Source organism: Centroberyx gerrardi, chromosome 20 (genome assembly GCF_048128805.1).
Source record: "Centroberyx gerrardi isolate f3 chromosome 20, fCenGer3.hap1.cur.20231027, whole genome shotgun sequence".
In the NCBI taxonomy this organism is placed as follows: domain Eukaryota; kingdom Metazoa; phylum Chordata; class Actinopteri; order Beryciformes; family Berycidae; genus Centroberyx; species Centroberyx gerrardi.
In genome coordinates, this window is record NC_136016.1 from 2913744 (window position 1) to 2929171 (window position 15428).

Genomic DNA, 15428 nt, shown 5'->3' on the forward strand with positions numbered 1-15428 from the left:
ATTCAAGACATTTCACAGCTTTTTAAGGCCTTCAAATGAGATGATTTAAGACTTTTTCAGACTCCTTAAGAACCCGTGGATAACCCTGGTCTCCCTCCGTTCACGCAGTCACACATCCTGCCGCATCTCTGTCCATCCCTCACTCTCTCTCTCCATCTGCTCCCCCTCTCTCCATGCCCTCTCTACCTCCCTCGCTGCAACTGCTCAGCCTTGTAATCAGCTCATTGTCCATGAAGGGACAGGGACAAAGGCGGGCAAATTCAGATTAACCGGGCGGTGGGGACCTGAACCCGTCGTCGGTGCGCTGGGCCTTTCATGGGGTTTAATGGCTTGTGACAGGCTCTTTCTCACAGATTCAGTGACAAACTTCTCGATTCTGGATGGGGATTTTTGAACTCTCGGCTCTTGTCAAACGGCTGAGAGCCATGACCCAATTGACCACTGGGCTTTCTGATGACAATCCCTTCCACAGCGGCGCTTCCAAACAAGGGCTTTGCCAGGGATTGGGGACCAACTAGATAATTACTGGTTCTTCTGTAGTCTTTCAGCAGCGGTGCAGCACCAGAGCAACGGCATCTCCACCACTGCTTAAGAAAACATGAGCGGAAAAATGATTTAGCCAAATGTCCCTCTATAGCAAAAACGTGCAGTTCTAATGTTTAGAATTTGTTTTGTCCATAAACCAAAACAGGGAAAGATGTGGAACTGAAGTTGAAATTGAAATTAAAATCACGCTAGAAAAAAACGAGCAAGCCTTAGCCGCGATGAAGTTCTTGCTCATTCTCCATCATGTTGGTGATATAAAGGAAAATTTAAGCTGAATGAAATGTAGGAATCATTAAATGAGGAACAGTCAGTGACATACACGCAAAACAATATTTTATATTTTTAGACATTTAGCTGACACTCTTATGATTGCACAGGTAGAGGTTCAGTGGACATGTGGCTGCTGACAGACACAAATTGGCTGCTGCGGGAATGGAACCCATGACCTTTCCATTATGGGACGGTGTCTGTAATCATTAGCCGGCCTGTCGCCTGAGAGAACGAAGCCTCGGTTAGCCCTGTTTGGCCCTGTAGTGGGAACAGGGCTCGCGCACTCTACACTCATTTCTGCCAACTTAACTTCCTCCCTCTATATCTATCTCTCTGTGTTCGGAATTTGTCTCTCTCTCTTTTTCTCTCTCCATGTTTAGCATTTCATTCTGGTCCTATTTGTGTTCTTCACTTTTGCCTGCCTCCACTCTGCCTTTCTGTCTCTCTCATCCTTTCGGAATAAAACACGATGATGGATGAAAGGATGGATGGATGGATGAACAGATGGATAGATGGATGGATGGATGTTTGGGAGTGCAGGTGCAGTCAATGATCTGAACAGTTTCCCACATGCTTGCCGTCTCTCATTAGGTCATGGCAGTCATAACGCGGCCATTTTTTGTAAAACTCTCATTACTTCCTGGAGGACAATGGCTGGGGCCACTGACCTGAATGGCCTCTTGGCTATTTATCTGAGTATGTTGCCTTTATATAATTGGGGGACTGTGTGGTCGGGTTATCTGCTGAATAATATGCTGTCTTTATGTAATCTGACAGCTGTATGGCTACAGTCTGAATACGTTTTTCTGTTTTTTTCCCCCACTGCCAATTATAGAAAGTAGGGTGGCATAGTGAGCAGGCAGAGCGTTCTTCAACTGGCCGACCTGGGTTCAAGAGCCTGTGACAGCGAGACACTCAACTGACACATTATTAATTCAACTTTTCTAACAATATGTTGATGTCTGCTATTTTTCATCAGGCGCTTTAACCATGAGTAAAATGTTACAGCTTAATATTTCTCATTTAAATTAATATGTACAGTTAGCTCCATTCTGATGGGCAAGTTTGTAGCGAATTGTATTGATTGATTTCACTGAGAAATGCTACCAAGATGATTTAATGAAGTGTGAATACAATAGAGGAACATTTGTCCCTGTTGTGTCTGAAGAAAGATACAAGAAAAATTATTTGAAAATGAATGAATGCGACATATGATAACTTTGTGCTTTGTTTGCATATGGCTTATGAATGATTTGTAATAGAGCCTTCTGCTTATTTAAGGGTTTCTGAATGAGATCCAGCAGCTTTGTTCGCTATTTCAAGACTGCAGACTTTTTTCCAGACCTTCATTTCTCAACTGGACTTGAAGATTCTGGTCAGTGTTCAATGCAATGTATTCTGGATTGTAATTATGGATAGGAAAGATGGCTGCAAACATGACTAGAAATGACTCTTCACAAAATCAAATGCCACAACATATGAAATGATAACTACATAAAATACACTGTGAGACGTGCATTGAGAATGAACATTATTTTTCAAGATTATTTGTGTAATTCCCAGACTTTTGAGAACCTTTCAAGCTCAATATCTCCTACTCTAAACACAGATGAAACCTTATAAATTCAAGGTCGCATTTATGAATGTTGCTAATTTATGTAATTATACTGAGTGTATGTGTGTATGTCATCTAAAATATGGTGGCTTTTATATAATGCTGTTCTAATTGCTAGGCTGTGAGGTCAGGGTCCCCAGACACTGAAAGCACTAATCATCCACCACAATGCATTGAAAGGAGTTAAGGGGGACTGACTGTTGACGATTGCAATGCAAGCTCACGTGCACACACACACACACACACACACACAAATAACTTGTCACAACGCAATAAAATGTCCCTCTAAATGAGTCCAAAATGTAATTAAACCTGATAATGTAATACATGGCTGGATAATGTAACAACTTACGTACTTCAAATTCATGAGTCGTTCTCAAAATTATTATTAATCATCGATTCATAAACTGTTACACCGCTTATGAATTACTGTCAGTTAATGGAATAATGTGATGTGTTAGTGACAGGAGTCATTCCTTTTTCTACATGGGTGCAGATTTTGAGAATCCATGAAGCTGTTGGGGGGGTTCTTAAGATCTAGTCTCAAAATTCGGCAGCTGCTTTCACTCTTTTACCAGAAACAGTGAAAGTAGCTGCCGAATCTCTATTTTCTTTACTCCACTCTCTCTCTCTCTCTCTCTCTCACCATCAGTTTCTCCGCGTCAGCGCGGACTTTGAGGAGCTCTGTGATGGCGTCCACGAACCCCTGGTGGTGGAAGTTGCACATCTTCTCGATCTCCCGGTCGTGGTTCCTTATCCTGGCGTCCAGCTTCTCCATGAAGCGCTTGTGGGCGTTGGGCTGGTCATCGTAAACCGACCTGAGACGGAGAATCGGGCGAGGGGGAAAATGGGGGTAGAGGAGAGGGAGAAAAGGGAAGGGGAAGGGAGGGAAGGGAAAGACAGAAGAAGAAGAAATGTGAATGTGCTTTTTCGTTCAACAAAGATAGTAGAGTTAGACTGATATATCACTTTGCTGATATGCTATGTATGATCCCACTTTTTACAATTCACAATGCCTCCTTACCTATCACAACTATGAAATGCATTGAAAAATTTTTGAAAACCAACAGTACATTTTGGCAATGGGCATGCCCAGGTGGCCAGTTGTTAGCACAGTACTGTAAAGAACCCTGCTATGAATCACTGCTGCTCATCCAACCACACACACACACACACACACACACACACTTCCCTCTCTATCTGTCAAATCCTGGCCCGGCTTCAACAGGCCCAGATGGCTGTGTGTATACGTATCGTATACGTGGCTGTGTGTGTGTGCAAGCTTGAGAGTGACTGTGTGAGTCATTGGGTGTTGAGTGTGTGTGTATTTGTTAGGAAAGGCAAAATAGTGACCAACATAGGAATAGGACTAAAAATAACAGGATCTAAACATTTTCCTTTAGGTGATGAGAAAAAGCACTTCGAGCAGCCGCCTGAGGGTTTGACATGCAGTGAAAACACTGGATTCCATGCAATATTAATTGTCCATTGATAGATAAACCAGTTGATAATAATATGATAAAGCCTCTAACCCTAAGCCTGCCTTAGCAAACTATGAGTCAGGACCCAAAATGGGTGTTGGGTGTGTTGTTCTGGTGTGTCCCTCATATTTCTCATCAGGATCCCAGGCTGGAAAATCTGCACTACTGACGACCACCCTGAGTCATTTCACCTGGACTTATAGCTCCATCTAGTGGTGAGATAATGCAATGGCACATTTACACACAGAGTCCTCTTCTGATTTCTTAATCAAAAGTCACATTTGTAAATGGACTGGATTTCTGTGACCTGCAAATTAACCAGAAATCAAGGCCTCCTGAACTTATTCAGCTCTGGATGCATGCCAAGTCAACTTAGTCTCACCTTGGGACCTCAAATTGATTACAACATCCAAGGTGATGTTGTCACAAAGGGACCCACTAGAAATAAACTAAACTACATGAGCATAAGATATGGCATCATGCCAAAATAAGCTGCTGAGATGCCATGAAATATCAAAGTCTTTACACATTTGGTCATGGATACTCATTTGATACAATCTTTATCCAGGGATCCCTATCTGATCTCCGCCAAGGAGGTTATGTTTTCGGTGCCGTTTGTTTGTTTGTCTGCTTGTTTGTCTGTTAGCAGGATTACAGAAAACTACTGGCCTGATTTTCATGAAACTTCGTGGAAGGGTGTAGCATGGGCCAAGGAAGAACCCATTAAATTTTGGAGCGGATCCAGATCCGACTCACGAACAAGCAATAATAGCACGAACCTTGGCAGAGGTCTGCGCTCTCCGAGTGCCCTTCTAGTTATTTATTTGTTTTTTTATATGACTGCATTTTCCATGTGCCAGGTGTGAACTGGCAACTTTATCACCTAAGCGTGTCCACAAGTTGGGAAAACCCAGAGAAGCAGGAAGTAGCAACTTGTGACATTAGACATCATGATATAAAAGCTACTCTGCATTTGTTCAATAACCGTATCCACCCTCCCACCCCCAGATCCACACAAAGCAGGAAAATGTACCTGCCAGAAAAATGTCAACAATCTTGATTAACCAAAATAGTGGAATAGTGCAACTGTCACTTGTAGGGCTGTGTAGCCAAAAACAATACCTACTAGTTTTCACCTAGATTTTTTTTCAGGCTGGGTGGTAAGCTCTTTAAAGCCCTCTGGAGATTTGTTTTTATTTCTATTTTTTGGGGGATATATATATATATATGTATATATATATATAAATTACTAAATAAAATAAAAATAAAAACAAATATATATATATATATATATATATATATATATATATATATATATATATATATATATATTTGTTTTTATTTTTATTTTATTTAGTAATTTTCTTTTGTTTTTTGTAACCCCTTGTCCAAGCCGGGCAGCAAAAAATAATGGTAGGGGAAACACTGCCTACTGACATCTGCACTGTACAGGCCTATACCAAATGTTGATATCAATACCAATTTTTAAGGCATTCAAAATGCCAGGTATCAAAAAGCTTTAAAATATTGGATTCTTAGAAGGGACAAGTCAGGATTTACACAAGCCTGAGGGCTGTTCTGTGGAAGTGTCTCACTCTCAATGTCAGATCAAGATCTAGATCAAGATCAAGATCTGATTCTATTAAACAAACGGCATGCAAATGTGCTTCCGTCTTCCACAGTATGAAAAAGAATAACGAATGAGACTAGGCTAAACCCTGAACGAACCCTGAGCTACCTCTGCCCCTATTGCTGCAAAACATAGCTAGTGCTAAACATATGGACTGAAACTTGTGTCACTAAACAGCTGAATTTGAGATTTTAAAAAGTGACAGTGCAGAATTATGTTATTTCTGAGACACAGATCGTTCTAGTGATGGCATTGGCTCGCTAGAATGTAAACAATTTAAAAATGTCATTACAAAGTGCAAATAATATAATTTCAGTGGAGTTTGTGAAATTGTGATGGTCAAGCGTCTCATTTGTGATTACTACAGCAGAATGAAATGGAGCTAATATCACGATTCATTTTTCTGCCCCACCATACTACTGTCACTTTTTTGTATCGCGATATATTGAATTTTCAGTCCCTCCAGGAACTTGCGATTTTGCGATCGCAATAATTAACGCAAATTGAAGAAATCTCCGCAATATTTGCGAGAGCTTGCAGTTTTGCAAAATTGCCGCAACTTTTCCGCATGAAATCAACAGCCAAATAGAGAGCCTAAGTCCCTCCCCTTCCGGTGGACCACCATGGGACCTTATTTCGGAAAAAATATGTACGGTAGTCAACGGCGAGAGACAAATAATTGTTTGATCCCGTTTGAATTGTGCCATGAATTACACATATGATGTTTTGTCACTTTAAATGATAATTTTGCAAGTCAAGAAAGTCGCAGTTTGTGGTAAAACTGTTGAACTATAAGACTGTAAAAATGCGTAATTATAAAGACTACACACCCAAAAGTCGCGCAAGTGACGTAACTTCCTCTCTCCACAAGCTACCCAGAGCCGCTGAAGCTAAGTCCCTCTCAGATAGCAGGAGTATTATACACAACCTGGAAGGTAGACAGTAAGAATGGATTTAAACTGGTTTAGGATAGTTTTAGTACAGTGGGGGCTACCGTTAACGCGATGCCTGTGTGTGTTTCCTATGTTTCGTTCCATGTTGGTGACGTATATTGTGCGAGACGAGAGATGTAGTTCACTGAGCGGTTTCACACAAAACTAAACGTTACTGTACTGTTTTACAACAAACTGCGACTTTCTTGACTTGCAAAATTATCTTTTAAATTGACAAAACATCATATGTGTAAGTCATGGCACAATTCAAACGGGATCAAACAATTATTTGTCTCTCGCCGTTGACTACCGTACATATTTTTTCCGAAATAAGGTCCCATGGGGGACAGCGGAAGGGGAGGGACTTAGGCTCTCTATCAACAGACCGCTTGTGATTTGGACCAATTGTCGCATTCGGGGTCGTGGTAACTTACGTCATCGCAGCGCGCATTCAGGTAGAAGATGAATAGACCGTGCAAAACAAAACAAAAGCAGCAAGAATCGAGGTGAGTGCAAAATTCAAGCTCTTGGAAGAGTTAATAGCTTAAACGGAGAGTGGGAGAGAATAGGGGGAGGCTGTATGTGTGTGTGTGAGTGAGTGAGTGAGTGAGTGAGTGAGTGAGTGAGTGAGTGAGTGAGTGAGTGAGTGAGTGAGAGAGAGAGAGAGAGAGAGAGAAAACATTTTTTTTTTTCCTTTGCTTGCAATTTTTCCCAATTCCCAAAAAGAGCACATAAAACCTCACAAATTATATCGCAATTTTTGAGAAAAGCCGCAGCAAAATCAAGCATTTTTGGCCGCAATAATCACAAAAAAACTCCACTCCAGTGTCTGTGCCTGTCTGTCGACATGCATCCGCCTCTATCTGTCTGCATGTCTGTGCCTATAGACCCATCTCTCTCTGTCCATTTCAGCAGTTATTCCATGACAGAGCAATATGAACACAGACAGCATTTGTCTCGAAGCATGTTATCTCAAACAGACGACACCAACTACTGATAAACCTTTATGGAAATCTCTAGAAATGCAGGTGCATGTTGCCCCCCCCCCCCCCCCCCCGTACTAGTCATTTGCATACACTTTACACACACACACACACACACACACACACACACACATAAACTATTACTAATAATAATTGCCAAATGCGGTAGAGTAAACCCTACTGGCCAGCTGAGTGTCCTAGTGGCTGTACTAATGACCATCTCATGTATTCATGATTATGGTCAAATATGTTTGAATTCTAGGCCCTCACATCTCAATTATGTTGCATACTGAAAGACTATTGAGACAGAGTCAAAGTTGTCCATTATAATCAGCCAAAGGCCTCCAGCATTTGGTTCTGCATATTATCATGATGATGAATCTGGAAACTCAACTCCTGGTACAATAAAAAAAAAAAGGTTAGTTTAGGCTATAATAAACTAGGCCACAGACAACAAAAGGTAGGCTAAAGTACAGCCTAAAAACAAAGAGAAAAAAATCACTATAATATTCCTAGTATAGTATTACTATAGGGACTTAGCATATCTATGATATTCTATAGTGAGCTGATAGTGAGTGGGTATCATCATTCATTCATTGGTTTCACACTGAACTCTTTATGTATTGTGCCAAAATTTCAGATTTTCTACTTCTTTATTGTGTATAGATACACCCACAAGTCAAAATAGTGTGTTTCCACTCTTCACAGACGCAAGCAGCTCCAGCAAAAACTAGACAAGAAACGTAAAAAAAGAACAGAATGGCAGAAAATGCTACATACATGTGCATACATATACATGTTTCCATGTAAATAGCCAGAAAATTCAGTTATATACAGTATTTAGCTGTTGGGACATGATGACGCATATCAGCTTATCCTGGATTTCACCTTGGCAGGGATATGAGCTAGTAGCCAGAATAATCTCTGCAAGTAAACTCACTGTGGAGTATTGTATGAATTTTGTCTGTGTATCAACAAGATAAATATAATAAAGTGATGGTAGTGGGCTATTTGTATGACAGAATTTAATTTTATGAGGACAGTATAACAAGCTGGGCTAAGACACTTTATATCCCCCATCACCACCACCACAGGGTCAATAAAAGCACTCTGCAAAACCGTTAAGATGAAAATCCCAACTGCTCTGTTCAGCCCACACCTTCAGTTTCCAACGAATCAACAATGTCGTAACTGTTGAGCCAACATTTGGCCATGGGAACAGCAGGAAATAATACGATAACAATTTTCAGGAGAAATTCCCTGTGGGAGGAAATCAAAGAAAACGACTGCCACAAAGTGGGAGTTATTTTAATAAATGAGGCACTTCTTTAGACTTCAATATTCAAATTTACTGTCAACTGTCAATACTTTTGCAATGGTGGGTCCGCATAGTCGTTAGAAACACCATCCCATGATTAAAAAGTCAACGAAGATTTTAAGCCCCATAACAGCCATGTGTCCTGCAGATGTGGGGTTGGGGGTGATTTGGCTCCTGGGCCCATGCCAATGGGTGTTCAAGTTTAAAAACAATATACAGTATGATTTACATATGAAAAATTGCACTATGATGGCAATGGTCAATAAATTTGAGTGTGCTGTTAGTTCAGTTAACGGCCTAAATCCCACAGATTCTGCCAGTTTGTAATGAATCCATCATTACAAACGCAGGTTGCACACCCAAGCTTTGTTCAAACCCACAGAACTTTATTTTAAATTCTAGTCAAGATCCCAAGGTTTACAAAGATACCAAATATGTCATGCTGAATTACAGGGAAATGTGTATACAATAATGCACAAACATCTAGATTTTTTCCATTTGATGTAATGGTGCAGCCATAAAAAGATGGCATTTTGTATTTTAATATTTCACTCAATATAAGCAGCTAGAGCTTCAAGAAAGCGTTGGAACGAGCAGATACAGAATATGGATGTGACATTGCGTACAGTATGGAAAAAAAAAATTCTAACTTTGAAGCTACTTAAGGGGAAATTTAAGGGGAAAGTCGGGGTGCAAGGGGTTAATTAGAGGCCCCATTTATACCTGGTATTAAAATGCAATCTGCATTCGATAGGGTTGTGTATCTCTCCTTCTGAGACCGATTCGATACACATCTCAATATGGTATCAATGATTCAATGCACCTAAGAGAGATTTTAAGCAGCCGATGAATCAATACGATTTGATTCAGACATGTATCGATGCAATACGATGCGGTGTGATACGATGCAATACATACATTAATTAATCCAGTTATATGTAAGAGAGAAAGATGTACATCCTAGTTACATCCTAGAGCTAACCAACGTCCTTCACAAAAGAATGGGCACATTGAGCAGAGGAGCACGGAGAACTTTGTTTTCTTTGAGCAGGGGAACACCATAGACTGTAAAGAATGATGGACGCAGTGAGTGTGACGTCACCCATAGGCTTCCGAAGGGCCGTTTTGAAGCCTGGAGTTTGGGTTTACGGTCGCCGCCATGTTGACATTTTTTGGACCCAGAGCAGCCAAAGTGAGGCCAAGGGTTGTCCGCAGAGCCGCAGCTCCGCCTGCTATTGGCCAGTAATTGGCAACCTGTCAATCACTGGACAGGCCTCCTGTCAATCACTAGGAAAACTCGGTTTATAACCGTTATATCCTATTAATGACATAATTATTTTGAAAGTCGCCATAAGGACACACATTCGAAGAAGTGAAATTAGCTACTGAAATTAGCTACTGCCGCTGCCACCACTTCCGTACTGGCTTCAAAATTGGCCCGTGGTTTTGGCTGCTTGGGGGACACGTGAGTTGCAGCTTCCTGGCCATGATATAACCCCGTCAAAAAAACAGTGGGAAGGAAAGAGCTTCCAAAATGGCACAAGAATAATCAAAATAGAAGGACTGGAAGCATCATAAACGATTTATTGAAGCTTCAGAAGCGCATCAGTGTACAACAGCGCATCACGAGCAAGCAAACATATATTGGCCATAAACATAACATGACGAAATAACGTGACCTCACCTGGGACAGACTAGATTAAATCAAGAAACTAAATACAAATAAATACAACTATAGGATAATAGTAAATAGATAATAGTAAATAGTGAATATTTCTGCCGGACTATATATATAGCCACTAGACAAAACAGAGAAACTTCTAATACTATATTCTGTAGTATAATATAAAACAAATATACAATCTTATGGCACTGTCTAGCATAACATAGCATTATAACAAACTGAAATAAAATAGTGGCGGCAAGGAGAAGTAAGACTCTAATGCAACAAATTCAAGATAACATGATGACACAGAGACAGAATGGCACAAAACACATGATCACAAAAAACATGAGAGATCCAGTTCTTCATTGAGACCCTCAGGGATAAAGTGCCCAGGTTAAAAATCCATTGGGCTTCTGCCTTGAGGAGAACCTGGTCATAGTCTGTAGTATAGTCAGTTTGACCTTCTGTATGGCCCAGAACTTGAGTTCTGTGGCCAGGTGTCCAAGTGCAACAAAGTGGTTGGCGAGAGGGGAGGAAGAGTCTCTCCTGTTGATGCTGCTCTTGTGTTCCGATGATGCGAGTCCTGAGATGCCGTGATGTCTTCCCTATGAATAGTTTGGGGCAAGGGCACAGGATGTGTTTTCAATTTGTTCATCTCACCAGTCGCGGGGTTCAGGAAAGCCTTGAGTTTGTTGGCGAGAGGGCAGATGGAGCAGTGTCCACAGGGTTGGTGTCCAGACGGAAGGGGTAGGCTGTGCATGGTGCTCTGTATCATTGTGGGAGGAATGGATTGTATATAGTGCAACTCCTGCAAGAAAGTGGACATTTAAATTTCTAAATACTAACACTAGCTATTTTATATAAACTGAAACACTGGTTGAGTGCTTTATTATCTATTTTTTCTATAGTTTCTGGAAAATTAAAATTATTTTGCTAAACAATGAGATTTCATATTGTATTTCCATTTATACCTGTAATTTTTAGATTGGATTACATATTAATCGCAGCGAGAGGTTTATTGCTATTAATCTTTAGAGCATTAGATTGCATTATGATAAAGAATGTTTTTTTTTTTTTTTTTACAAACTATTGAGGTTAGATCTCACAGATTTTGAGGGGGGAAAAAACCCTGAAAGCTGATTGGTTCCCATTCTGTTCAGATGACTTCAAGGTATTTTCCAAAGTGACATCATCGGGCATTCGCTGGCTCACAGTATGTTAGGAACTGGTAGAAGAGAGGGAGAGAGGGAGGAGACAGGCAGCAGAGAAAGAGGGGGAGAAAGACAGAGAGAGTGATATGGGTGGGGGTACAGCAGGTGCTTCCTGTGTACTGGATGAGGATTGTAAGAGAAAGTATCTCTCTCCACACGAGTCCCTTTACCCCATCGAACCCTAACCCTAACCCTTCTGACAAAGTACCTACTACTGCTTCAGCAGAGCTATTCAGTGGCCAGCAGTTGAAGAAATTTTGTTAAACAAATCAGATGCTGATTGACTGTATTTGATCCGTCCAGAGTTCAGAGCTCAATGAAATCTCCGCGGGACCAAGGGACAGGAAATAGCACTGAAAACTGGTGGGGGGTTTTCTTTTTTCTTTTTACTGAATTTTCTGCAGACATGACAAAATCAGCACAGCAATTATAGGACATTACATGGAAAGGTGTCTGTAAAAGAGGAACCAGTTGGGGGGGGGGGGGGTTCTATGAAAACTGTATATGAATTATTTTGGCCAGGAAAATTCTTCTTGGCAGGTGAATTCTTTTAGTTTACCAGCCTTTGGCAGGCGAGCCGAGAAGTTAATTTCTGACACTATCTTGAACTATCTATTTTATAAAATGTATACAATATATAGCCTATCTATGGATTTTCCTTGTACCCAACTAGTGTTTTCCCAAACCATAGCAAAGGACAAGCAAGCTAGCATTGCTCAAGGGAACTAAAACTAGAAACCAGGCCTGATTTAGTGAGCACCATAGCACATCGACACACGCGCAACCCAGTAATCTTCAGCCTCCATGATCCCATATGAGTTTCCTCTTTCCTGTTGTTAAGATTTTCAAGCAGGTGGCAGCTGCACTAAATAGGTCACCGTCTTCCTGTCAGGACGGGAAACTACCCTCAATTTTTCACCCAGAGTCCAGAGTGGCTTCTGGATTACAAATATCACATTTTATCATTTTACCATCCAAAGTGGATTTTAGTCTTTACTACATCAGGGGGTGTTGTGGGCCTAATTAAATTAAACATCTGTGATGGCAAGTGGCCATTTGACAATCCCAATAACACTCACATCTTTCCTCTAACATCCCAGATAACACTAAGTCACCAGCTGAATGAGCTAACCCAAACCCTAACCCTAACCCTCAAAGGCTTCTTTCTAGAGCCGCAATTTTGCACCAGTGTTCAACAATCATTCAGGGAGAAATCCATCATAGAAAAGGAGAGAGACCAATTTCTCCACCCACAATAGCCTCAACAGACCAGAATGCAATGCAGCCACAAGACATGTGACATTGTGTTTTGAGTAAGGGGCAGCTGTCACTTTAACTGGAAAAATTCTCGCTCTGCTATCGTTCATGCTCTCTCCACCTACATGTGTAACCCGCAGTTGAATGTAACAAGTTCACGGCCCTTTTCTGGGGGCTGTCGAAAGGCATTCTGGGAAATGTAGGAAATCACTAACTGAAGTAGAAGGAGACGAGGCGGGTTGGTGGAAGACTATCCAAGGGGGTGTTTCCCTTTAAGATGTGCCCATGTCAAAAACAAATACAACTTGATCTGTCCGCCCTGGATTCTACATAGTACCAGAATACCTTGTTTAGGAAGCTGTGTGAAATCTCTCTTGGTATGTTGTATTTATTGTGAAGCCCTGCAGCCACAATTAAAATATACCAGCATTTGGGCAAGGGAATGCCGTTTCTCCAACGCTGCTTCCTGCCTGCCCTTGGCCTTGCGCCTGACAACTCAGATAAAGACACCACTGCTGTGGAGAGGTATCCTCAAACAATAGACCAGCAGGGGTCATCTCTGCTTGTACTCCAATGTTTCCTCTACATTCATTCACCAGTGGTGGTCCCACATTACGGGGGAAATTACCACCACAAGAACATAAAGACAAAGGAAAAAATCATCATCTGGTCTTATTTCTCATGTAATACAAACACATATTTATACACAAACACAATTTTGGCTGAATGTCAATATCTACGCCCCCTCATTTGATTTAGTAGCTTAAGATTAATCTAAGATAACTGCAGGTAATGGTTGCTCAGCCGTAGTGGAAAGAGAGATGATGTCAAATCAAAAAGTGCAACAACTGCCAGCTGACGTTATATTTAAGTCAATGTACTAAGGCAAAGATAGTAGGACAATGCATTTCCCTGCATTTAAATATAGAGTATGCATCCTCACCAGTGTCTGAAATTAACTTTTTGGCTCACCGCCAAGAAATGGTAAACTAAATCCAACAATACTTTTTTAAATAATTAGGTCTAATACACATTTTCTAGAAATATGCCCCCTACCTGTTTTCATTGCTATCTTGTGTATGGAATCAGGTACTGTGTGTCAATTAAAAACTTCCTCACTCATTTACACTACAATCACTACTAAGTTTGTAATTCATCATGAAGTGCAACAGAATTCTAATTCTAAAGAGCCTGCAAAAGTTTTCACAGAAAACTGGCTAAATCACTGAAAATGGGCTGCGTCATGGAATCCTGCAGAAAACCATCCAAATTTCTCTGCAGTTGCAGTTCTAGATGTCACTTAGGACAACTGAGACAGTCTAGCTTCTGGTTGTATCCATCGTAGGGGTCGATGGTAAGCTCTTTATTCATATTATTGAGTTGTTGTTTTTTCTGCTGCCTAATTAGTGCTTGCTAGGTAGCTATGTTAACTCATCAAAACAATGCAATGTGATGAAAGTCAATAGCAAAGCAGAGTGAAATACATGATTTGACGGTTCAAAAATTTTCTTTTCTATGTTAACTATGACCAGTTGTGATTGGTTAAGTGTTTACCTCTGATTAATACATTAGCCTATATAATGCCAGGGGATAGCTTTAGCAATTTTAACCATAATCTATGAGTTAAAGAAATACTACATTTCTATATTTGCGACTGTATCCTGCACTTTGTAATGTAGTTATGGAGTTGTTTAATTTACTTGAATTTGTTTTTTGCACCGTTGATTTACATGCAGTTGATGTGTTAACTCAATTACATTTTTGAGCATATTCTATTTTTCCAATTTACAAGCTAATTTTTCATTATTATGTGTCAGGGTGTTCCAAGTTCTATTTAAATTTTTGAATTTCCTTGATTTCCTTGACTGGTGGCCCTATTAGAGGTGTGAATCTTCACTGGCCTCACGATTCGATTCGATTACGATTCACCTGTCAACGATTCGATTCGATTCGATTCCACGATGCATCATGATGCATCTCGATGCATCTCGATGCATCTCAATGTATCGCATCCTCAATTTTCTATATTACTGCACATGGCTACTTTTTCATCAATTAATACAAGCAGTCAGATAAATATGAACTCCTTTTTTTATTTAGAAAGTGCTTTAAAAATCAGAATATCAACCTAAATGTTTATGTTTAAGATAAATGTTAAACATAAATGTCTTAACATTAAATTAAATTAAATTGTAAACCAAAATAAATGCTATAGGCCTAGCCTATACCTATATTTGTGTGTGAAAATGTTCAATCCTCAAAAACAAAACATAAATCCTTCTGCAGTGCATTACAAGTGTGCTGTAATCTACAAAAAATAAGGTTTTCACATAGCAGCTAACACAGGGCACTTCCTGAATGTGGCAAACATCACAAGCATGACTCTGAACACAGCAGACAACAAGACTGCGACAGTAAATACTAAATAGCATCAAACTACTAAGTAGTTTATATATTGTAGTGTACTTGTTCATAAAAGAAAATATCAAAATGTTAACATAAATGTCTTAAAATTAAAT

At 40.2% G+C, this 15428-nt stretch overlaps 1 protein-coding gene across 1 annotated transcript in view; it reads right to left on the reverse strand.

The window, feature by feature from the left end:
- Positions 1–15428, reverse strand: part of exoc6 (exocyst complex component 6) — a 458194-nt gene that overhangs the window by 431992 nt on the left and 10774 nt on the right. Inside the window, exon 2 of the mRNA XM_078290646.1 lies at positions 3078–3249. Coding sequence (XP_078146772.1) covers positions 3078–3249 — 172 coding nt within the window. The remainder of the gene's footprint in view (positions 1–3077; positions 3250–15428) is intronic.